This window comes from Ursus maritimus, unplaced genomic scaffold, assembly GCF_017311325.1.
Source record: "Ursus maritimus isolate PB19 unplaced genomic scaffold, ASM1731132v1 scaffold_4, whole genome shotgun sequence".
Classification (NCBI taxonomy): domain Eukaryota; kingdom Metazoa; phylum Chordata; class Mammalia; order Carnivora; family Ursidae; genus Ursus; species Ursus maritimus.
The window spans coordinates 62,507,279-62,531,270 of record NW_024426552.1 but is presented as its reverse complement, the minus strand read 5'-3'; the positions used below and the strand labels follow the sequence as shown (position 1 = coordinate 62,531,270).

The following is a 23,992-nucleotide window of genomic DNA, read 5'->3' as shown; positions in this document are numbered from 1 at the left end:
TTTTTTTTTTAAAGATTTTATTTATTTATTTGACAGAGATAGAGACAGCCAGCGAGAGAGAGAACACAAGCAGGGGGAGTGGGAGAGGAAGAAGCAGGCTCATAGCGGAGGAGCCTGATGTGGGGCTCGATCCCATAACGCCGGGATCACGCCCTGAGCCGAAGGCAGACGCTTAACCACTGTGCCACCCAGGCGCCCCCAATGTTCTTTCCTGTACCAAGTATCTAATATAAACATCACATATTCATAGTTTTAAATTCATTTATTCATTCAGTTCATATTTAGTGAAGGCCTACAAGGAACTGCCCTAGGTGTTGAATATTCATGTGTGAATCAGACATACATCTTGCCCTCGAAGAGATGAGAGGCTATTTGACTCAACATTTTTTTTCCAGGTAAGAAAGTAAACATTTATTTAGAATGAAAAAAAGATAATAGTTAAGAAAGTAAAAGTATTTTAAAATCCATAAAATAAGTTTTAGTAAGTAACTACTTGACATACATTGATAATTTTCCTACTTTTTTTGCTGCAAAATTTTTTAAATTATTAACATGTAATGTATTATTTGTTTCAGGGGTACAGGTCTGTGATTCATCAGTTTTACATAGTACACAGCACTCAACACATACCCTCCCCAGTGTCCATCACCCAGCCACCCCATCCCTCCCACCCCCCTCCACTCCAGCAACCCTCTGTTTCCTGAGATTAAGAGTCTTAAGGTTTGTCTCCCTCTGGTTTGATCTTATTTCATTTTTTTCCTCTCTTCCCCTATGATCCTCTGCCTTGTTTCTCAAATTCCACATATCAGTGAGAGCATATGATAATTATCTTTCTCTCATTGACTTAGCATTTTGCTTAGCATAATACCCTCTAGTTCCACCCATGTTGTTGCAAATGGCAGGATTTCATTTTTGATGGCTGCGTAGTATTCCATTATAGATCTCTCTATATCTGTAGATCACATCTTCTTTATCCATTCATCTGTCGATAGACATCTGGGCTCTTTCCATATTTTGGCTATTATGGACATTGTTGCTATGAATATTGGGGTGCAGGTACCCCTTCAGATTACTACATTCGTATCTTTGGGGTAAATATCCAGTAGTGCAATTGCTGGGGCATAGGGTAACTCTATTTTTAACTTTCTGAGGAACCTGTTTTACTGTTTTCCAGAGTGGCTGCACCAGCTTGCATTCTCACCAACAGTGTAGGAGGGTTCCCCTTTCTCCACAACCTCGCCAACATCTGTCGTTTCCTGACTTGTTAATTTTAGCCGTCTGTTGGCCATTTGGATGTCTTCTTTGCAGAAATGTCTGTTACGTCTTCTGCCCATTTCTTGATTGGATTATTTGTTCCTTGGGCTCTGAGTTTGTTAAGTTCTTTATAGGTTTTGGATACTAGCCCTTTATCTGATATGTCATTTGCATATATCTTCTCCCATTCTGTTGGTTGTCTTTTGTTTTGTTGAATGTTTTCTATGCTGTGCAGAAGCTTTTTATCTTGATGAAGTCCCAATAGTTCATTTTTGCCCTTGCTTCCCTTGCCTTTGGCAATGTGTCTAGGAAGAAGTTGCTGAGGCTGAGGTCAAAGAGATTGCTGCCCATGTTCTCAAGGATTTTAATGGATTCCTGTCTCACATTTAGGTCTTTCATGCATTTTGAGTCCTTTTTTGTGTATGCTGTAACGAATTGGTCCAGTTTCATTCTTCTGCATGCGGCTGTCCAATTATCCCAACACCATTTGTTGAAGAGACTATCTTTTTTCCATTGGATATTCTTTCCTGCTTTGTCGGAGATAGTTGACCATGGAATTGAGGGTCGATTTCTGAGTTCTCTATTCTGTTCCATTGATCTATGTGTCTGTTTTTGTGCCAGTACCATACTGTATTTGACTCAACATTTACTCGGGACATAATATATGCTAATTGTATGCTAAGTAGTGAACAAAGATTAAGACACAGTCTTACTATAAGCTTCTCAGAGAGCTTATAATCTAGTAGATATATGTATATAAACTATAAACATAAAAGTTGAATACTCAGTACTATAATGAATATTCCAAGATACTTTCCTAAAAAGAGTGCATGTGTGACTACCCGGGGTTTCTTTCTTTAGCTATCAAAAACTGCTAGCTCTTAGTTCTGTCTGTGTTGATTATGGTGATTTTGAAAGGATGTAAATAGAAAATCCTCATCAAGGGAAACTCATATGATGGGAAATCCAGAGTTAGGGCAAGTTCTAGATGCAATGATGTCAGAGGTTCAATGATCCAAGACTCAAGTTGTTTTCATCTCAGAGCTCTTTCTTCCAGGCCTGATGAAACCATGTACGTTCTTGTTCAAGTCCAGCAGAAGAGAGAAACCATTCACAAGACATGAAATCCCCCCTTTTTTTAAAGTCTGATTGAGACAAATTAGGTTATATGTATTTTTATGGACCGATAATAGTTGCCAAACAGAATGCCTTCTGCTGATTGGTTTAAACAGGACCCCCCACCCCCCGCCTTGGATCCATGTCTAATTATAGTTATCAGCCCAAAACTGGAATTCTGTAACAAAAGGAAGGGGTAAATGGACTTTGAGTAGACAACCAATGTTCCACTAAACCACCTCGTTCACTTAACAACCAAGTCATCCTGAATGGTCAAATTGAGTTTAAAGGAGCGTTTCCTCTCAAGGTTTACTCAAACTTTTGAGAGAAATGTATTAGTAGAACACAATAAGTTGTCTGATGTTAAGTTTTCATAGAATAATCAGCAGATGTTCAGAGAACTGTTTCCTGAAGAGTGGTCCTTCTGGAGATCCTAGGGGAGATCTGGATCTGGAAGCACTCACCTGCAAGTACCGGAACACCCAGCTACAGCATGTAAGCGGTAAGTGAAGCAATACATGTACTTTACCTCCTGTCGTGAAGTCTGGAGGTTGAAAGCTCCAGATCTGAGACACAGTGGCTCAGTAATACTTCAGAGAAGTGTGACTTGTTCTATTTTTCAGCTCTTTATCCTTCTCATCCTTAGGTATATCACATCTCATGGTAGTTCCGAGCATTATATCACTGCACTGGCTGCACTGGTCAAGCCAGGGTAGAAGGTAGCAGGCCTTCTCTCTGTCAGGAAGCCTTTTTCCCAGAAGCTCCCACATACACTTCCTCTTACATCCCGTTAGTCACATGCCCACTCGTAAGGCAGTTGCCATTGAGGGGAATAGGATATCGTGCTTGGCTTTGACCAGTCTTTTTTTTTTTTTTAAAGATTTTATTTATTTATTTGACAGAGATAGAGACAGCCAGCGAGAGAGGGAACACAAGCAGGGGGAGTTGGAGAGGAAGAAGCAGGCTCACAGCGGAAGAGCCTGATGTGGGGCTCGATCCCATAACGCTGAGATCACGCCCTGAGCCGAAGGCAGACGCTTAACCGCTGTGCCACCCAGGCGCCCCGGCTTTGACCAGTCTTATTTCAGGCTCTGGCAACTGAGGGAGAAGCCCACCTTCCTTAACATATTGCCCAAGCAAAATCACAGTTCCGTAAACTAAGGAATGAGGAAAGGCTACAGGATTGACAAACAGTAGTATCTAGCTAAGGTCAACTTAGCAGTGTGTCCAAAGCCTAGATCATGCCTCTGTTCTATTTTAATAGATAGTAGGAAAGGATTAATTTCAAGCTCAGTGTTTTTCAAACTATATGTGGTTTAATTTTTTCCAATTAACAACCACTACTAGGAAGATGGGAATAATACAGTTTAAAAAACATATACCCTACAATCCCAAAGTTTTTATTGCATTAAAAGGCCTTAATTCCCTCTGTCAAATTGCTATAAAAATGTCTAAGTTCTCTCGGTTTCTGTACTTATCATGGACAGTAACTGCTCACAGACCGGCCGTCGTTCACAGCTGCACTTGGAGAGGCAGGTTAGCCCGCTGGCTTCATAATCCAGCCCCCGCCTGCCTCTCCTGCCTCGTGTCCTGCTGCTCCTTTTGACTCGCCCACAGCAGGCTATACCTGTTACCAGAAGATGTCGTGTATTTTTGTTTTACTTCTGGACTTGACTTCACATTCTGTTCTCCTTTCCTGGAATGCCCTCCTCCTAGCTGGGGAACACCTCGTCATCTTTTTAGACAAGCTTAAATGTCACCTTCCCTGTGATGTTTTTTCTGAATTCTTTCTCCCCAGTCAGTGCTTCCTTTGACCCCCAGATATATTTATTTCATTGGATCGCAATTATTTCTGGGTCAGTCTCCCTCGTTAGACCAGCAGTTCCTTGAAAGTGACGATTGTCTTGCTTATCCTCATATCCCTGTGCTTGGCGCACATACTTTGCCCTAAATAAATGCTTATTGAATTGCATCAACTCAGCAAATGGTGTGATGATGTGATTTCTGTGCATTTCCTTTTATTCTCCCCCAATATTTTCTACTGTGCTTCTGCGTGCATGTTTGTGGAGCTCCTTATAAGAACATACCACTTGGGGGCATCTGGCTGGCTCAGGTGGTGGAACATGAAACTCCTGATCTCAGGGTCATGTTGGGTATAGAGATTACTTTGAAAATTAATTAATTAGAAAAAAGGACATACCATTTTTACACGATTTTTTTCCCTGTTCTAGCAAATGTGGTTTTATTTATTTATTATTTATTTGACAGAGAGAGAGACAGCCAGCGAGAGAGGGAACACAAGCAGGGGAGTGGGAGAGGAAGAAGCAGGCTCCCAGCGGAGGAGCCTGATGCGGGGCTCGATCCCAGAACGCCGGGATCACGCCCTGAGCCGAAGGCAGACGCTTAACAACTGAGCCACCCAGGCACCCCTAGCAAATGTGTTTTTAAAAACAAACAAGATACAACTTGGCATTGTTGTATTCCCATCACAGGTCCCATCCTTCTGGCATCAATGTCATTGTCATTGCAGGCAGCATGTGGAGTTTATGCACTGGTGATGCCACCCCCCACCCTCACCCCCGAAGCAGAGTCAAATCCCCTGGAGCAATAAAGGAGCCTGTATGTGGATACATACAAACTCCCAAAGGTACCTAGCAAGGTGGGACTACACAGAGAGCATACAAATTAAATGACCTACGCTTTAGTTCACATACTAGCTCTGTGACCTTCCTTAACCTGAGTTTGTTTCTTCCATTAAAAAAAAAAGGTACGGTGGGATGACACGAGGAAACAAGAACTGCTTGACAAATGTTATCATCCTCAGATGAACACGTATGTGGACTGACAGAGGAGGGAGGCTGAGAATAACAGTCAGTGGGTCTGCCTGTCTCTTTAACGGGTCGGGGCCGGCCCAGGCGCAGTCGTCAGGCTTGCTGAGAAAGATGACCTGCTTTGAAATTCTATCTCGGGCAGAGCCTTGGTTGCTTCTCCTTTCCTGTTTCTGATTTCCTGGCTCACAGCTGGCAGGAATAGCCACTCTGGCAGCTCTGGGTGCACGACTAAGGTGGAGGGAGGAACAGCTGCTGCTTGCTAAAGTCGGTGGGCTGGTCGGGAGACAGGCAGGTGACATAAAAGCAGCATATGGAAATCCCCAAACTCTACTGCTCAAATGACATCCATATCATTGCTGTGGGGAAGACTGGGGGCAGGGCCTTGCCTTCTCGAGGCCCTCTCTAGCTCTTTTCCTTTTCCACCAATTTCCCCTCCTCAACTTTAGAAAGAAGGGAATAAAATACACATCTGTCAGTCAGTTGATTTTAATTAAAAAAAAAAAAAAAAGACGCCTCGGTGGCTCGATCGGTTAACCATTTGCCTTGGGCTTGGGTCATGATCTCAGGGTCCTGGGATGGAGCCCCTCGTCGCATCGGGCTCCCTGCTCATCGGGGAGTCTGCTTCTCCCTCTCCCTCTGAACCCTCCCCCCCATGCTCACTTGCTTGCTCTCTCTGTCTCTCTCTCAAATAAATAAAATCTTTAAAAAGAAAGAAAGAAAGAAAGAAAGAAAGAGAAGAAAGAAAGAGAAAAAGGAAAAGAAAGAAAAAAACTGGCTTTCTTCAACATGTCATGCATTTTCACAGCTCTGTGGTTCTGCTTCTGCCGTTCTCACCACTAGAAATGCTCTTCTCCTTCTACCTACTTGGGTAATTCAATGCCTGTGCCTCAAATCCAGTGTTAGCTCTTCCGTCTTCCCTCCTGCACACCACCCTTCCTACTAGGCAGCCACCTCTCTTTAAGCTTAACTCAGTTATTGTGATTCACACACTGAATTGCCATTGTTTTTTGAGGTATCTTTCCTTTGATAGAGTGAAAGCTCTTAGGAATCTGATTCTCTAAGGGCTTGGCTCATAGCAAGCACCCAGTAAATATTTGTTGAGTTGAAACTTCTACTCCTCAGCACATTTGCCAATTTCTAATTTCCTACTAATTTTAGTTAGGTTGCAGCAGTATAATAAAAATCCCTATGGATTGAGTACTCAAATAGTCCTAGATGGTTACTGAGTCCCCCACCCCATCTCAGGGGCAATAGGAACATTGATAATAAATACTAACTAGCAGCAAGGGAAAAAATCATGGAGTCATTTGGAAGCCAGAGGGACGTGTCTTAATGTTTGCATATTCCAGATTTATTTTTTGATGACCCAAAATAGACCCCAGGTTCGTCCAGAAGTTCCTTGGACGTCATCAGACTTCGGGGGTGGGGGTGCATGCGGGGTTGGGAGTCATGGATCTAGTCTATTTCTACTTACTGTGCAAACTACTTGGCACACAGCAGAGTCCAACTTGGGATCAAATCCTGGCTGGACCACTTACTGCCTATGGGAACTTGTCACTTCTATGAGCCTCAGTTTCTTTCAGATGTGGAAGGAGGACAATACTTATTTGGAAAGGTTATGTGATGACTAAATAATATGTGTATTAAGTACCTGATCATGGTCTGGCACTTGGTAGGTGTTTAATAGGTGGTAGTTACTATAATTTGCAAATAATGGGTAGGGTGATGGTCTGAGTACTGTATTACCATCGTATTAACTATATTACTAGATCGAGACATATGCAGGAGAAAGTCAGCTTAGAATTCAAAGAGCTGCTTTGCATAGTCATTTTTGTTTAATGGATGTCAAATAAATGCCTTGTGATGTTTATAATGTGACCTAATAAAGGCCTCTGAGGGGTTTTCCAGTTCTCACTGTTAGGATTTTTTCTTATAATAGTCCCCTACTTTCCTACTTTGATGTGTCCTCCTACCTCAGGAGAGCCCCTAGCCGTCCCCACAGGAACTCTGAACAGTATCCTGCCTGAGGTGTTGTGGTAAATTCTGTGCTCACTTTTCCTTTGCTCTCCCCTGCCTGCCTCCCTGGCTCCGAGGTCTTGTCCTCTGGGGAGATATGTTAAGTGCTCTGCCAGGCTGCCTGTATGCCTGGCCTGTTTTTTCTCACTGCCAGTACCTCTTGGATTCCAATTCCAAACATGGTATCCATCTGGGGTCACCCTTTCTTCCGGTGCCAAGAGAGACGCATTCCAAATGGAACACAAGTGTGCCTCCCGTGCTGGGCTCTCCTCATTCTGGTTGGGGACAACTGAGAGCAGGATGTGGCCACTTTATCCCTCACGGCTGAAGTTTTCAGGCCCAGAGTCCTAGCTTTGCCTTGGGACAATTTAGGTTTTCTGCCGAGAGCCAAATGTGAAGACAGTCCTAAGAAACCTGGAGGCAAGGAAGCTCGCCAGAGCTCTGTGGAGAGGGCCAGGGCCTTGCTGAAGGGAAGAGAGAGGGAAAACAAGCTTAAAAATCCTCCATGAAGTGTACTATGCTCTGCCACTTGCTCCCAAAGCTACTGGAAGCATTCCTCTCAGGAAAGGTGGAGTTGGTGGCAAGAAGCCGGACGTGAGAAGACTCCTGGGAGGACAGATTAATCCATTTTTTTGCATTTCCTATGTGGGGACAGTCTTAGAGCCCGGCCAGGCTTTGAGACACTCTGAAGATGAGTGCTAACAGCAGCACCATGAGCCAGCTTCTCTGGCAGGGCCCAGTGTGCGTTGGCTGGAAGCGGGATCTGGAAGGGGCCGTCTACCATCTGGCCAACTGCTTCTTGCTCCTGGGCTTCATGGGGGGCAGCGGGGTGTACGGATGCTTCTACCTCTTTGGCTTCCTGGGCACGGGCTACGTGTGCTGCGTGATGTGGGGCTGGTTTGATGCTTGCGGCCTGGACATCATCCTCTGGAGCGTCCTGCTGGCGGCGGCCTGCCTGCTGCAGCTGGGGTACCTGATAGACCGCCTGCGCAGGAACACCCTCCCCGAGGAGTTCGACGCCCTCTACAAGACTCTGTGTCTACCCCTGCAGGTGCCTCTGCAGGCGTACAAGGAGATTGTTCGCTGCTGTGAGGAGCGGGTCTTGACTCTGGCCACTGAGCAGACTTACGCTGTGGAGGGCGAGACACCCATCAACCGCCTGTCCCTGCTACTCTCTGGCCGGTAAGCTGCTCTGTCGCTGCTCAGCATTTCCGCCCTCTGCCCATGCCTCTCGTTTCCTCGTGTGTCCCTTTCCATTCTGAGGCTCCTGCCATTGAGGGAAGGATGTGGCAAGTCAAACAAACAAAAACAGATTTTTTTCTAAGCATGGGTTTGGTTCCTCTTTCTTAGCATTTTCCAAGAGGAAATAAGATCATGAGGTATCTTCTTGGTTTATAGGAAGGACTATGTGTGCACTTGGTGCTGGGAGGTGTGGGGTGAGTGTGTTTCTTAAACCTGGGTCTAAAATGACCACACACACACACACACACACACACACACACACACACACACATATTACACACACCAGCGGGTCAGGCTTGAGCTGCCACAATATCTCTGTAAGCTTTGAACAATTGAATATTTCAATAAGGTCGATTTGTTCCTTACATGTGTATTCAGTGTTTCCTAAGCACCGACTGTGTGCCGGAACAGTGCCTGCTCCTTGCCAGGGCATCAAGGAAACCGCCCCAGGTATGTTGAGGATATCCTACATAGCCTCTTTGGGAAAGCCATTTGGTGTACAACCAGATATGGAGAGGACATATGCCTTGTCCACTTTTCCATTCCCATTTGTTCTATTGAGATTCTTACAGACCAGTGATCAAGTACCAAAAAGACCACACGGTGAGGGAAGAGTAGTGATGCCCACACGTGTCTCATTGAGGATTTGGTGGAGGTAACTGGCTGATTCCTTTTAGGATTGGTGACAGCAGAAACGAGCAGAAATGGTCTTAGTCGAGATTAGTGGATGTCCAATTACCCTATACATGAGTGTGGCCGTTGGCTGACATCTTCTGAACAAATACCACAGGGCTCCATGCTGTATGTTTGGTAGGCCGTCGTAGAATCTTTGAAATATCGCCCTAGTGGGACTTACATGTGGGGCTAAGCATCAGACAGTGAACTGCATCACCTGGGACACTTGGGCTACCTCTGTGAAAGCAAAGATTTCAAAAGCTTTGTTCTCAGTTTCCTTCCCTGCTTTCTTGAGACCGGGAGAAGGTGATAGAAGAGATAAGATAGTAATCTTATTAGAAGGCTCTGATTCTGAGGGAAAAAAAATAAAAAAGTAACCAGATAAGACTGCCAACCACACAGTGGGGAAAAAAGGAGTTTCAGAATGATGATGACGGTACTACAAGGACTACTAGTAGTAATAATCCGCGTTTCTGTGCTACTGTGTAGAATCAAAAGTGTTAGGTATACGTGTGTTTTTGTTTGGACTCGAGAGTCCTGGGTTGAATGATCTATGAGATTTTGTGGGGAGACGTTTCATTTCATTTGTGAATAAATTGAAGGTAAACAAATGGACTTATTTGTGAACAAATACCTGTGTTAATAGAAGTACATCATGACTGTTGCCAAATGTTTGACACCTACAGTTCCATGCTTAAACTAAAGACAATTTGGGATACCAGGTGGCTCAGTCGGTTAAGGCTCAGGTCATGATCCCAGGGTCCAGAGATCGAGTCCTGCTTCGGGCTCCTTGCTCAGCGGGGAGCTTGCTTCTCCCTCTGCCTGCCGCTCCCCCTGCTTGTGCTCTCTCTCTCTGACAAATAAGTAAATAAAATCTTTAAAAATAAAATAAAATAAAGACAATTTAAGAAACATTCTCATCCAGGAGATCCAGGATGTTATTTGCTGCCTGTAACTCCTCTGTTCAAAGGACGGAGCTGAGACAGGTGGGAGAAGGACCCACAGCACTTGGGTGGTGTACGTTTATGGAAGTATATCATGATTATTGTATGATTCAGCTATTTTTTTTATGATGAATGTACCGTGAACTTGTAGAAGACTGCTTCCCCATGAGGGGGAGAGATGGGCCTGCCCCCTCCGTGTGGCTTTTCCTAGTATACTTAGCATTAAAAACCTGAGTCAGAAATTAGACAATTTTTTTCTTGCTTTTCAAGGTTTGGAGTAAGAGTTTTATTTGTTATCTTTCGATGTCATCCTGTCCCAACATTGCTAAGTTGGAGCTGGGAGAAGAGGCTTCCCGTCTGTGACCAGGCTCCAGTTTTAAAGGAGAATCATGGTACCTTGGGCTGGTTACAGTTGAGGTACCGAACACCTCAAAGCTGTGAACAAGAGCTCTGTGCCAGGAAGTAGGGGCTTCTTGTGCAGACCTCCCCCATATCACGTGCGGGCGCTCATCTGGAGCCCTTTGCTGAAACCTCAGATGCCCTTTCTATTTTATTTTAAAATATGCAACCAGTCCCTTTTAAGAAAGGCCAAGTGACTTCCCCAAAGTTTGTCACCTTGTTAAGCTGGGCTTACTGTGGGTGAGTTTCTCTCCTACAGAATTCTCTCATGCACAGCCTCCTGAGCAGACCGCTAACTGTCTGAGCCATTCATGTGGGAGGAAATACCTGTGGTCCAGGGGATCAAGAAGGAAGAAGAGACTTACATGATAAAAGGCATAATATACCAATTCAAATGGCTTCAGGGAGCCATGAGGGCTCATCAGATGTTATACTTTAAATGATGTCACTCCTCATAGTTTGCTCAAGTGGTCAGATCCTTTGCCTGTAGAGTTGGTAAGAGGATCTGGTATATCCACCAACCCCCTTGTTCTCTCCCGCTGTCTCTCTTCCTGTGTTCGAGAAGCTTTTCCTTGAGATGTTGGTCCCCTTTTATGGTAACACAAGTGAGTTCACACAATTTGTTCAACTGTTCCTTTCTTCTCTCCTTCTCCCTCCATTCCTACCTTCCTTTCTTACTTTTCCCCTTCCAAAAATATTTATTAAAAGCTCTAGGGGACTTAGGATCCAGTGTTAAAATATGAAAAATACTATCACAGACATATTTCCAAGGAGAAATGCAAAGTGCACTCGGCACGTACCTGGTGGAGCTAAGTTTTCTGGGGAGGTCAGATGAAACTTCCTGGGAGAAGGAATGTTTAAGCTGAGACCCGAGGAGAAGGTAGAGATTGGGAAGAGGGCCAGCTAGAGGGGACAGACTACGGGGAGGCCCTGAGGTAGGAGAGCATGGCACTTCATGTTCTCTTGTATCCTTTTCTTTCTCAGGGAAGTTCTGCCTGGCTATCTCCATATATTACCTGGTCTTGTAGGAGCAACTGTGTGTCTGTCATCAGAGACTATGGGCTAACACCACAGGCAATAAATAGCCTTTGGTGATGGTCTTTGGTAATTTGTACGCATGCATATATGCAGGCATTCAATAGGAGCAAGATTTGGGGCGCTGATATTCCATTTGGCCAGAACTTAATCACGTGGCTATACCTAGCTGCAAGGGGGTAGGGACATGCCATCTACCTGAGTCACCGCAGGCCCCACTAAAACTCTAGTACGGTGGAGGAAAGGAGAGAGCACAGAAGAGAAAACAGACGACCCCACCACCATCTAGCCCCATCCTCATTGGCTTCTTGGCATCCTATTCTTTTTTCAAAAGTCAACTCAGATGTCATCTTTGAGAAGTGTGCACTTGAAGAGAACTAATCAGCCTCCTGCCTCTAGTCTCCTGTCCACAACAGACACAGAGACTCACAGCCAGTTATTTGCACACCTGTGATTTCCACTAAGTTGTGAAATCCTTAAAGGCATGGATCAGATCCTACCCTTCTCTGCTTTTCCAGACTTCCAGGAGCACAGGAAGCACTCCATGCGTATGTATTTGGCCAGTAAAGTTCTGGAAAAGAAAAAAAAAGAAACAATAGCTCCTTCCCAATGGATGGAGTGTACCTCAGAGATCTCTTTAACTGCCCCCCCTTTGTTTGATAGAGACACCTCCTCTCCTGGTATAAATCAACGTTAGAGAGAGGTTGAAGCTGAAACCCTGAGTCTTCCAGGGGAAAGAGGAAAAAGCCCATATTGGGTCCTAACCATTTTCCATTTTTAAACGTAATTTCGACTGAAGAGGGTTGGGTAGCCTTCTCCCACACGGTCTCTTCTCTCCCTTTGCCAGGGTTCGCGTGAGCCAGGATGGGCAGTTTCTGCACTACATCTTCCCGCACCAGTTCATGGACTCTCCCGAGTGGGAATCGCTGCAGCCCTCAGAGGAGGGCGTGTTCCAGGTAATCGGGGGCCTGTGGCGGCACTGCCCCACCCCAAACCACTGTGACCCAGGATCATGCCCCCCCATCTTTCCCCACTCACATCTTTGAACCACTGCCAGTGTGATGCTAGGGGTGGGAGCGCTCGCCTGAGGACAGAGGGCCTGGGCTGCCAGCAGTGGGGGCGGGCAGGGAGGTGCTAACCCCTGAGAGGCCATGTCACTCCTGTGCCTAAAACTCGTCCAGAAGAGCCCCATGACCACAAAATAAGAACCCACACTCCTTAGAGAGTAACCTAAGACCTTCGGTGACATCCAGCCACATCTCCAGCTCTTCCCCCTTCACACTTTTTGCTCATACCAGCCATCCGGGAACGGAAGGACTAGTACTTCCCTAAACACATCCCACTGTTTTGCAAGGGCCATGCTTGGCCCCTAATGTTTCCGAAATGCATTTCCCTCTCTAAATGAGGCTGTGGCATCTTACTTCCTCTGAAGCCTGCCCAGACTGACCTCATCAGCTTCTAATCCCCACAACCCTGTGTTCCTGTCTGTGCCTTTCTATCCCTTTTACTTATGCTGACTGGGCACAGATTGCTCTCTGCCATAAGGATCTGGTTTCCTTTCCTAACTCTTTGAGGTAGAAATCTGGGCTTCCTCTTCTCTATTCCCAGGCTCCAAAGGACAGTACCCTGAACACAGTAGGTGTTCAATAAAGGTTTGCTGAACTGGCTTGACAGTGGAATCGGTGTCTCAGAGAACTCTATGGGGCATTCACAGACACACTCCAAGGTGAGGGCCTGGCTGCTTGGCCCCTGCTCTCTTCTCTGCAAACCTTCAAACCTTAGTTCCTTGCTTTGTAGCTCTCACTCACTGAATGGCTAGTATGTGTCAGGCACTAAATATCGTATTGCCTTACTGATTCTCACAACACTCCACACTTAACAGACAAGGAAAGTCAGCCTCCAAAACATCAGTTTGCCCGAGGTCTTCACCTAGAAAGTGGTAAAGTGAAGTTGCCTGGCTCTGCTATTACTGTTTTTTTTTTTTTTTAATGAGTAGGGCACCAGTAGAGCGGAGTGTATACATACACACATGCACACACACACGCGCACACACACGCACATACACATACGCACACATGCACACGTGCGCGTGTGCACGTGCACACACACATGCACACACACACACACACACCCTATTATAGGAACTCCCCTGTCCAGATAGTTTGCTAGTACTGGGTTCCCTGTGACTTTTACCACTTCTATTGGGGAGTCCCTTAAGCTAGCCCAAGAGCTAACCCCAGAATAGACACATGCCAGGCAGGGCCACCTGGCTGGCCTATTTCTGCCCCACCCTGACTTCTGGCTCTGTGAGAACAGACCCTGAGAGGAAATCCCGATCCCACTGCTGGGCCACCAGCCATAGACCTCCACTGATCATGTTCCCCGTCCACCACGCACACCCCCGCTCTCTCCAACCAGCCCAGCAGTCTTCTATGAGAACTCCTTCAGGCCCCTAAGAACCTCCGGGAGGGCCGAGGCAGGTCCTGAGCCAGCCAGACCAGCCTCTGTCTCTGACACTGACACCGAGGAACAGGTGGTGGTTAAGCCGGGTGTCCTCCCCTAAGCTCTGCTTGAAAGGAGAGGCTGTAACCCCAGATGGCCTCTCAGCCTGGAATGTAGCTACCGTCATATTCCTCCCATTTATATTTTTAGTGCACACCTCCTTTGGGAGCAATGAGGTCCACACGTTCGCTATTGGCTGTGTAAAGTCCTATTTCCTCTTTGCAAATGTCAGGTGTTATCCTGAGTTATAGTTCATCCTGTCCTTGCCTTTTGCAGTTACGATCTTTGCAGATTAATAGGGCAATCCGCAGTGACCGAATCATAATTCTCATTGTGTTTACCACAAATGAATCAATGTTCCATCACGCCTCTCAGCAATCCAATTAAATAAGAATTTATTGACTCTTCAGCACTGTGAGCCTCTTGTTAGTCACAGAGCATAGCATAGGAGGTATCACACAGAAATCCTCATTATTTCTCCAGTTTACATTGTGTCTTACTGGACCGAGCCCTCTTTCCATATGTTATTTCATTTAATCCATTTACCCAGCCTCTGAAATGAGAAATAGAGAAAAAGGTTGTCAAAACTTCATTACAGACATATGCACATATACATGTGGGAACCAGGCAATGAGCAGGTTTCCTGAAGACCTTCGAGGAAGGACTTTATACGGGACCTGAGAAAGTGACATTCGGTTGTTTTGCAGCATATAAGATTTGTGGACTCATTCATTCGCTTCTGTAATGTTTACTGAGCATTTATTATACACCAGGCACTGTTAAAGGTGCTTGGAATGTATCAGTGAATGGTACAGAGGACGTTCCCTGCCTTCATGCAATTTGCATTCTAGTAGGGGAGATAAAAAATAAGCCATTGACATAATGATTAATTATGTAATATGTTAAAAGATAATGAGGGCTAGTAAAAAAAATAGAGTGGTATAAGAGAGGCCTAGTTGCAATTTTAAATAGGGTGGTCATAGAAGTCCTTGTTGAGCAGGTAACATTTGAGCAAAGACCTGAGGGAGGTGGCAGTGTGAGCTCTGCAAAGCTGAGGGCAGAGCATATTAGACAGAAGGAAGAGCCGGTGCAAAGGCCCTGTGGTGGGAGGGACTAGCATGTTTGAGATGCAGAAAGGAGGCCAGTGTGGCTGGAACAGAGAGAGGAAGGGGAGAGAATAGCTGGAGAGGAAGTCAAAGACAGGATGAGGAACCACATCATGTAGGACCAGTGCGTACATTTTCTAAATGGAGCCAAAAGTATTTCCTAATGCTTCGGATTTAGTGTGTGTGAGAGAAAGACGATCAAGGGAGACTCTAGACTTTTGGTCTGAGCAACTGGAGAGATGGAGCTTCTATCAACTGAAAAAAGGGAACCTACAAGTAGAATAGGTTTGGGGGGAAGAGAGGAAGTTTGCTTTTGGCTATGTTAGATTTGTGTCATCTGTGGACATTTCAATGAAGACGCTGCACGGTCTAGAATTAAGGAATGAGGTCTGAGGCTGAGATACAGATTTGGGAGTTCTGGCATACGGGTGATATTTAAAGCCGTTGGATTGGATGAGTCCACTGAGTGAGTGAGTTTGGAGAGAGAAAGGGTTTAAGAACAGACCAACCCTGGGCTACTCTAGTGTGTAGGAGCTGGAGATCAAAAGGAACCTCAAAGGAGCCGGCAGGAGATTGTCCCAGGAAAGGGAAGCACCCTGCGAGCCAAGTAGAGAAAGCACGTCAAAGAGGAGGGAGCATCAGCAGGGTTGACCAGGAAAACTGATGTCACACAGCATGTTAAAGGTCACTGGTGACCTTACCAGGAGCAGCGTGTGTGGACTGCAAGGGGCAAAGCCTAGCTGGTCTCAGAGACAGAGGAGAGAAGCTGGAGATAGCAGGTACAGGCAACTCTTTCCCTGGAGTTTTGCTGAGAAGAGGAGTAAACTAATGAGGTGGTAGCTAGCGAAAGAAGTGAGGTGAAGAAAAAGGATTTCAATTTATTTTAAGAGGGAAGGAAGTAAGATCATGTTCGTAAGCATGCCCATGGTCTTTGTGTTTGGCGTCAAGGGCGCTGGTCATGTCCAGAGTGGCTCTGACACACACCTGCTTCAGGGTCAGGACTCTGATGTCTGCTTTGGGAATCGTTAGTAAGTACAGCTCCAGCGCGGGCCCTGGCAGACAGCGGGCAGATTGTGAGTACGACTTTCGGCACTTTTCCTCATGAGGCAGCCTGTTCAGAGAGACCAGGTGATTTCTCTGATCACACAGCCGGTCAAGGGGGAAAGCTGGAACTTGGAGCCAGCTCCCAGCCTTGATGGGGTAATTTAGGGGCCCAACTTCAGTGCTGGGGAATAGGGGGCAACAAGCAGAGGAGAGGAAATGAGTGAAGAAAGTGGACAAGGGGTACTGCAGAAGGGGAGAAGAGAGGAGGGTAGTGGGAGCTCTGGGACACAATGCAGGAATTAAAAGGATTAGAGAAGATCTCTAAGAAAGGATGGTTGGAAGTCAACCCTACCTTTAGTTAGAAAATCCACATGAAGAATTGAACACTATGCCTGGCACACAGTCACCTCCTAATAAACGTTAGCTGCTGTCATCATCGCCATCATCTCCACTGTCTCCATTCACAAACCTTCACCATGAGCCCTGCTGGCCTTCTCATTTTTTTTTTTTTAAGATTTTATTTATTTATTCGACAGAGATAGATACAGCCAGCGAGAGAGGGGACACAAGCAGGGGGAGTGGGAGAGGAAGAAGCAGGCTCATAGCAGAGGAGCCTGATGTGGGGCTTGATCCCATAACGCCGGGATCACACCCTGAGCCAAAGGCAGACGCCCAACTGCTGTGCCACCCAGGCGCCCCTGGCCTTCTCATTTTTAAAGTACTATGGCCATGGGGCGCCTGGGTGGCTCAGCATCTGACTGCACCTCAGGTCATGACCTGGGGTCCTGGGGTCAAGCCTGGTGTCAGGCTCCCTGCTCAGTGGGGAGCCTCCTTCTCCCTCTCCCTCTGCCCCCCTCTCATGCTCTCTCTCACAAATAAATAAACAAAATCTTTAAAAAATTTTAAAAAATGAAGTATTGTGGCCAATCCAATTATAGAAAATTGTGCGATTCTACACCCTATTCCTTTACTATTCTAGGCACGTTTCTAGTTTAACGCTAGCTTTACCACTCGTCGGTGTTTTAATAAGGATTTATCAGGCACCTGCTACGTGCCAGGCACACATTACCTACCTGCAAGTGTAATTCAGCTTTGCGTCGTGGGCCGGTAGTGAATGCTTGGAAATCCCTAGGTGGCTAAATAATTGGAGAGTGGGGTGCCCTCGACTTTGTGCTCTTAAGAGCTCCTCTTCCTTCATGCCCTTCTTCTGACTTTAGCCATCAGATCGCTTTGGTTACTTGTTGTGGCCCCGTCAAGAGCAGCTTCCTGGGCCTGAATTCCAGGCCAGCATTCTGCCACTTGACGCAGCTTGGCATGCCTAGTCAGAAGCTCTTCTCTAACTGAATTGCTTTCCAACTCTCCCTTAATCCCTCCTGCAATATATTATCCTTCTTTATTCTCAAAACAAACTGTCATCAGCCTGCCAGCCTATCTTCAGAGCAGCAGGAGGCCCCGTCTCTCTCACAAGATCACAACAGACTCAGAATCTCCCTTAGCTGCTAACGGTATCAGCCATGGGACCACAGAATGTGAGAGCTGAGGAGACTGGACGTGGAAACTGAGGCTCCAAGGGGCTGAAGGCCCAGTGAGTGGATGGCTGGACCCAGGGCCCCTGACAAGGACCCCTCCAGATCAGTGCACACAAGTCAAGTCATTCACTGGACCTCCTCCGGGCAAGGCCATGGCGGGCGCTCCCACAGTTTCTTCAACAAAAGTGCAGCCGTTTGTTGAGTAACTGTATGTTTCTCTGTGTTAAGCATGGACACATGGTCTAATTTAAACCTCCGCTCTCTTCTCTGGACCCCTCTCAGGTCACTCTGACTGCCGAGACCCCATGTAGCTACATTTCCTGGCCCCGGAAAAGTCTCCACCTTCTTTTGACCAAAGAGCGATACATTTCCCACCTCTTCTCGGCCCTGCTGGGCTATGACATCTCAGAGAAGCTCTACGCTCTCAATGACAAGCTCTTTGCCAAGTTTGGGCTGCGCTTCGACATCCGTCTCCCCAGCCTCTACCACGTCCTGGGTCCCGCGGCCTCTGATACAGGGCCAGAGTCGGAGAAGGAGGATGAGGAAGCCCGTGAGCCGGCCATGCCCACATCCGCCCAGCAAACGCCCCCTTGCTCTCCTCTTGCGGCCGCCACCGGCCCTCCTGCCCCTCCTTCCCGGGCCAGGATGTCCAGGCCCGACAGCGGCGTGCTGGGTGAGGACTCCAGCAGTCTGGTGCTGGAGGATTTTGAGGAGGTGTCGGGATCAGAGTCGTTCATGGATTATAGGAGTGATGGGGAGTACATGAGGTGAGGGAGGACGAGCACGGGCTCAGCCGCCCGGCTCAGGACCCTGCGTAAGTACTCAGAAGGCCGCGGACGCCTTCCTGCCAACAGGTGGCCTTAACTCGGCTTGTAAGGGCAAAAACACTCTTTCATGGAGCCTGTCCTCTCAGAGGACTCCCAGAAATTGGCGGTAGCCCCACCTTGCAGTAGCAGCTCACTCCAGGTGCATGTGAGGCGTGAGGGGGTGTTTTAAACCCATTTTTAAGTGTGATTGCATTTTGGAAAGCGGGCTCGTTGACATTTTGAGCAAGCAAATGGTTGCGAAATTGTTTGCAAGTTTGTGTGAAGAGTTAAGGCCATAGATGGCCAGGGCTCAAGGGGATTTTATTTGTGGCATGCGTTTTAAAGGGGAAAAAAAGCTGACATGGTTCTAATGCCTATCAGTTCTTCCGAGTGTAGCGGCAGCTCTAAAAAGCAGTCGCTCTTTAGCTTGGATTGGCAGCTAGCTGTGTTAAAATCACAAATTTCAAAGAGGCTTGTGATATAGGCGGGTAACCCCAGGAGGAAAATGGCCCACTGCTCTTCTCTTGCCTAGTAGAGAGTGCCTTGCTCATTCAGACAGGGGCCGGTGCTGCTCTGTTACCATGATCATATGGGTATACAGCAGCCTGGCTTTCCCCCGAACCACACCTGTGTGAGGTGGATGGGCACAAATGTGGGAGGACCTAAGGGAAGCGCAGGATTTCCCTCACAGCTCAGGAGAATGTACAAGAAAGCTCTACTGAGTAGTTCTGGGAAATTGCTGTCATATTCCCCCTGGTTGCTCTCACAATGCAGTGACATTTTCCTCTGGGACTCCACCTAGCCATGGTGGAGACCTGGCTTTTCCTGAGGAAAATCCCACTGTTGCCAACTGGGAAGGCATTTCCAAGCATGTGTGTGTGTGTGTGTGTGTGTGTGTGTGTGTGTGTGTGTGTAATGCAGGGGCCTAAGAGACCCATCATCCTTTGGGAAGCACGGACAAATTTTTCAAGAAACTAGCCCAGTGAGGAAGGTTTCCAGGGTATACAAGGTGAATGAGTGAATGTTTGTATATTTTGTAAAAACAAGTTATGTAAATGATGGAAGAGGCAGGGGAAGTGAATGATAAGAAATTAGATGTCTTGTTTTATGGGTATGGAGCTCGTCATCTCCTGTAGTACCAGTGCCCCTAGAACCATAATTGGGCTGATTCTGGAGTAATTCCGTGGATCTCTCCAGGACCCAAGATCACTTGTTGACTTCCTCCATTTGCACTGAGCGCACTCATCGCCCCTTTCCCGCTGTGCTCACCCTCTCCGTCCTACTTGTCCACCTCCATCCATGCCTACGGGTCCCATCCTGTGGTTCCCTCGCTTTCTCCAGCATGCCCACCCCCTGTACACACTCTTCACTCCTGGCAGCTCTCAGTGTTCTCGTGTTTTTCCGGGTTTCTTCTCTTCCTGGTTCTATTTGCTCTTCTTTCTTTCCTCTTTCTGACTTCTGCTCAGTCCTTGGTTGCCTCCGTTTGCTGCTCAGAAGAAGAAAAAAGCCGTTTCCTTCTTCTTCTTAGGTAATTTCTCATCTCTATACTTGTCCCTTCCTTTTTCCCCATTTTATCATTTACGTATTTCTCTATTACCTTATTTTCCTTTCCCCCCCCACTTTCCTGCCTTACTCTCTCCCTAAACTACCCTGCACCCTCATCTTGGTCTTTAATCCATACTCTTCCAAGATTAGTACCTCTCCCTCTGCCTGTAGATGAAACCATTTGAGTGAAAGTGTGACCATTCCCAGCTGCACGTGGCTACACATTTCCTGCATGAGTTTTCCCAGACATTAGGAGGCAGCATGATAAGCCAGAAAAAGAGCCAGTTCTGGCTTCTGTGTCTGGATCTGCTACTTTTTGCAAACCACACAACGTCACCAAACCTCACTTTCTGCGTTTGAGTGTGTGGACCAGCTGGACCCCAAAGGTCTTCTTGGCTTTAGTAAGAAGGCAATGGATGAGTTGTTCAGAAGAGGAAAAAAGAAACAGTTAGCAGTATAATGACCCAGGACCCAGGACTTCTGGGTGTCTTTCAGCAAGAACACTCTGCCGTATTTCACTACAATTTCTCTTTTGACTTGGGACTGTCCTCCGTGCTGAATTGTGGGTCCTGCTTGATTAGAAATGCCCTCCGTGCTGTACTTGTGAAGAGGCTACCCCCTACCATGTGAGGACGGTGCAGGTGTCCTATGTGAATGGGGGTCACCACTCAGTCTCGAAGCTCCTCCACCCTTAACACTCTCATATGAAATGCCCCTTTTCAGATCCAGCTTTTTCTGAACCTCAAGAGGAGCAAACTGCTCATATAACTCCCTTTCTAAAGTATTGGTATTGACAATATGAAGAGAGTAGGTTTTTCAATGTTTGTTATTTAAGTGATAGAAAGTAAAAAACATATTTACTTCCAAACCACAGAGTTCTGAGAACAACTTGAAAACCTGGTCAAGTTGCACAAATTTCAGATGGCTTTCAATTCAGTCTGTGATAATGGGATACTTTAAACCAGAGACCCTTTTCTGGAGCTGTAATTTGGGGTGCTTGGTTTGACTTCATTTGCCATCAGACCCTTTCTAGGGCTATTCTTTTAATGAGTAAGCCTAGTCCCTTGTGCTAGGTAGCAATTTCCTATTGTGTCCTTTACAGTGCAGGGCACACCTCACCGTCTATTCTCTGGCTCCTCAGTTAGCAGCCTTGTAAGCTCATAGCTATTCATCCCGGCACAGCACCGACAGAAGAGGCAGGAAGCCGGCTGAGTTCTGCCTCACTGAGAAGGACACAGCTTCATCGCATGGACACGGGTGCTTGTCCCTCACACCAGGCCTGGCTACAAACAGTCAGGGCTTCCATTAGAGCTCTCTGTGGAAGACAGTGCATCTTTTGGTCTGGTGGTGCCCGGGATTGAATGTTGCTCCTTTTAGTGGGCAGAGCAGCACTGCCGCCTAATGCACTCATGCAAGGTCCTCCAGTGAGACCTCACATTAACCTGGCCTTCACGACACGCTTGAATGCTGCGGACACTCTGCAAATGCTCCATTCGGCGTCTTCCTACCAGAGATGCTCAGCGAATGCAACTCTGGAGTGAGCAATGAAGTCAGATCACAAGTCTGTTAGCACAAATTAATTGAAAGCTTGAAACAAATTAATTGAAAGTTTGAAATTTGGCCAATTTTGATTATGTTTTCAAGTTATTCCAAAAAGTCTGTGATTTGAAAGTAGAAACCATACGTTGCTGCCTTCTCCCTATTATTGAAATAAGCAAGCAAATGAGAAACAGATGATAACATGGAGGCTAATTGTGGTCAGGGAAGGAACACAGGACCGGTACAATAGTGCCAAGGGCCAGAGAACCAATTCAACAAACATTTGCGTATCTACCATATATCTGAGGCGCTGTGCCAGGTATCATGAATTTTTTTTCATGAATTTATTCATTACATCAGGAATCATTGTGAATAACAGTAGAAAGACTTGAAGGTGTTTAATCTGGGAGAGATGAGCAAGAGTGATAGCCCCACATTTCAAAAAGAAGGGGAATTAGAATTTGCCTTCAGTTGGGTAGTTCTTGAGGGCAGAAATGAGGTGAGGGCTGACTGTCGTAAGGAGAAGGGCTTTGCTCAGTGTTAATAATGGGTTGCCTCATGGAGTTGTGAGTTTCTCACCATTGGAAGAGGCCAAGCAGGAAGAAGAGGAAATCTCAGAGATCTTGTAAGGTGATTCGGGCTCTGAGAGAAGGATGCCCTAGGTTATTGCTGGTAAGGTGCCTTCTAACTCTGTGACGCTATGATTCTGTGATTCTAAGAGCTGACTCTGGTTCTGTCACTCAGCCGCCGTCTAGAGGAGTTTCGCATCAGCAGAACAGGACTGAGAGGCTCATACATAATTAATGCCTACTAATAGGTAGACAGGTAGCCACTGTCTACCTTAGCAGGTTGCGGTTAGGAGTAATTCAGAGAATGTATATAAAGGTAGTTTGTAATGCGTAAAGCGCGGGATGAGTGCGTAAGGTATTTCAGTATCCTATTATGTGTGGAATTGTTTAGCAATCTCCCTCTCTCTCCGTCAGAGACACACGATTTTCCCTCTCATTTCCCCCAGTCTGGCTTTCCAGGGAAGCTGGCAACTGGCAGGGGCTCCTGAGAACAGAAGGGTCAGCAGAAAGGTGGAGAACCAGAGAAAACACACACGAGGAGCTCCTCGGCCCCTGCGTGACCAACAACTGGCCAGACCCTCACCTCTTTTCCTTTATTGGCTCGGGAGAGACAGGACACCATCACACTGTATCCACTCTAGTCACACTCTAGTCATCACACGCAATGTCTCTCTGCAGCGGCTGTAAGGTGCTGTTGTAGCTGTCAGTTTTGTTAACACTTTTCTCACAGAAACCACTGGGAAGACTCCTAGAACGGAACACGTGCCTTCGACCGTGGCATGGCAGGAGCTGCCCCGGGGCCTGGGGTTCTGGGTGTCTGAAGGTAGCACCGCTCTGCCTGCCAAGGCCCCGTGTTGGGTCAGCTCAGGCAGAGGCCACGGCGCCCTCCCAGCCCTCTGGATCACAGCAGCCTGCCACCCGTGCCTGCGCCGTTGTTCTCCTGCTTGTGTTGTGCAAGCCTCATTCACCTACCCCTCTCTTTGTGAAAATAAAAGGCAGGGGCCTTATTAAACTCGTCATTTTGTGATATCGATTTTTTGGAAACTCATGCAGTAGTGCCAGACAGGAAGTAGAGTTCTGTAGATTCTTCATAGGAAGCACTGGGAGTTCATCTCTTGGTCTCTTCCCCTGTGAAACAAGAGGTGGGGCTGAAAAACTTCAAAGCTGGTTCATCCTAATACTCTAGAATGAAATGATTCAAAGATACAACTGCCCCCACCATGTCAGGCCTCAGGTACAGCTAAAACATTGGGAATCAGCAGAAGAAAATAAAACGGAGAAGAACCCTGAGAAGTTAGGCAAGCCAGCTGGAGCCACAGTGCTGAAATCCTTCCTCTTTTTCTTTCCACAGCTTCTAGAACGCCTCTCCACAGTTACTCTCAAGTTATGTCCAGGGGACAGGCCCCCTTGGCTCCAGCCCACACTCCTGAACTTTAAGGATCCACGGGCTGTCTTTTTCTCTGGCCACACTAAGGTTCACAGGAAGGTCACTTGAGTGCACACCCGTCTTACCCACGGAAGGCTCACGGGCCAGTTCGGAGCAGAACCAGGAGACGCCGGCGCTGCAGCTACACCAAGGGCCCCCAGCGACTGTACAAATTTGCCTTTGCCAGCCTTCCTTCCAGAAGAAGGCACCCAAAAGTACTGATGCCATCCTTCGCTAACTGCAGAATCTTGGGCAAGTTCCATAGGCTCTCTGAGCCTCACCTGTGAAGCTGGGACTTACAAAACCCATCTCACGGGGCTGTCGTGAGCGTCGAATGAGATGACTTAGGTAACACACCGCAGACATGGCGTGGCACCTCGCAAGCACTCAATAAATCACTCGGGTTTTTTTCCC

General features: G+C 46.8%; 1 protein-coding gene across 3 annotated transcripts; it reads left to right on the top strand.

Annotated features, from left to right (window-relative positions):
* Window positions 1–6,703: 6,703 nt before the first annotated feature.
* On the top strand, window positions 6,704–23,992 carry POPDC2 (popeye domain containing 2). Of its 3 annotated transcripts, none has more exons than XM_008708196.2 (4): window positions 6,704–8,399; window positions 12,360–12,468; window positions 17,976–18,366; window positions 23,504–23,992. In XM_008708196.2, the coding sequence occupies exons 1-4, from the start codon at window positions 7,909–7,911 to the stop codon at window positions 23,587–23,589; spliced, it is 1,077 nt and encodes a 358-aa protein (XP_008706418.1). In that variant the 5' UTR covers window positions 6,704–7,908; the 3' UTR covers window positions 23,590–23,992. The 3 variants fall into 3 exon arrangements, with proteins under 3 accessions (XP_008706418.1, XP_040477238.1, XP_040477237.1); XM_040621304.1 differs by having other exon boundaries at window positions 22,567–23,992; XM_040621303.1 differs by having other exon boundaries at window positions 17,976–18,507; window positions 23,504–23,592.

Excerpts from the sequence above, each read along its gene's own strand:
- POPDC2 (XM_040621303.1), top strand. The coding sequence starts at position 7,909 with ATGAGTGCTAACAGCAGCACCATGAGCCAGCTTCTCTGGCAGGGCCCA. Across the intron at positions 8,400-12,359 it reads TCCCTGCTACTCTCTGGCCG|GGTTCGCGTGAGCCAGGATG; the intron begins GTAAGCTGCTCT and ends TCCCTTTGCCAG. Across the intron at positions 12,469-17,975 it reads CAGAGGAGGGCGTGTTCCAG|GTCACTCTGACTGCCGAGAC; the intron begins GTAATCGGGGGC and ends GACCCCTCTCAG.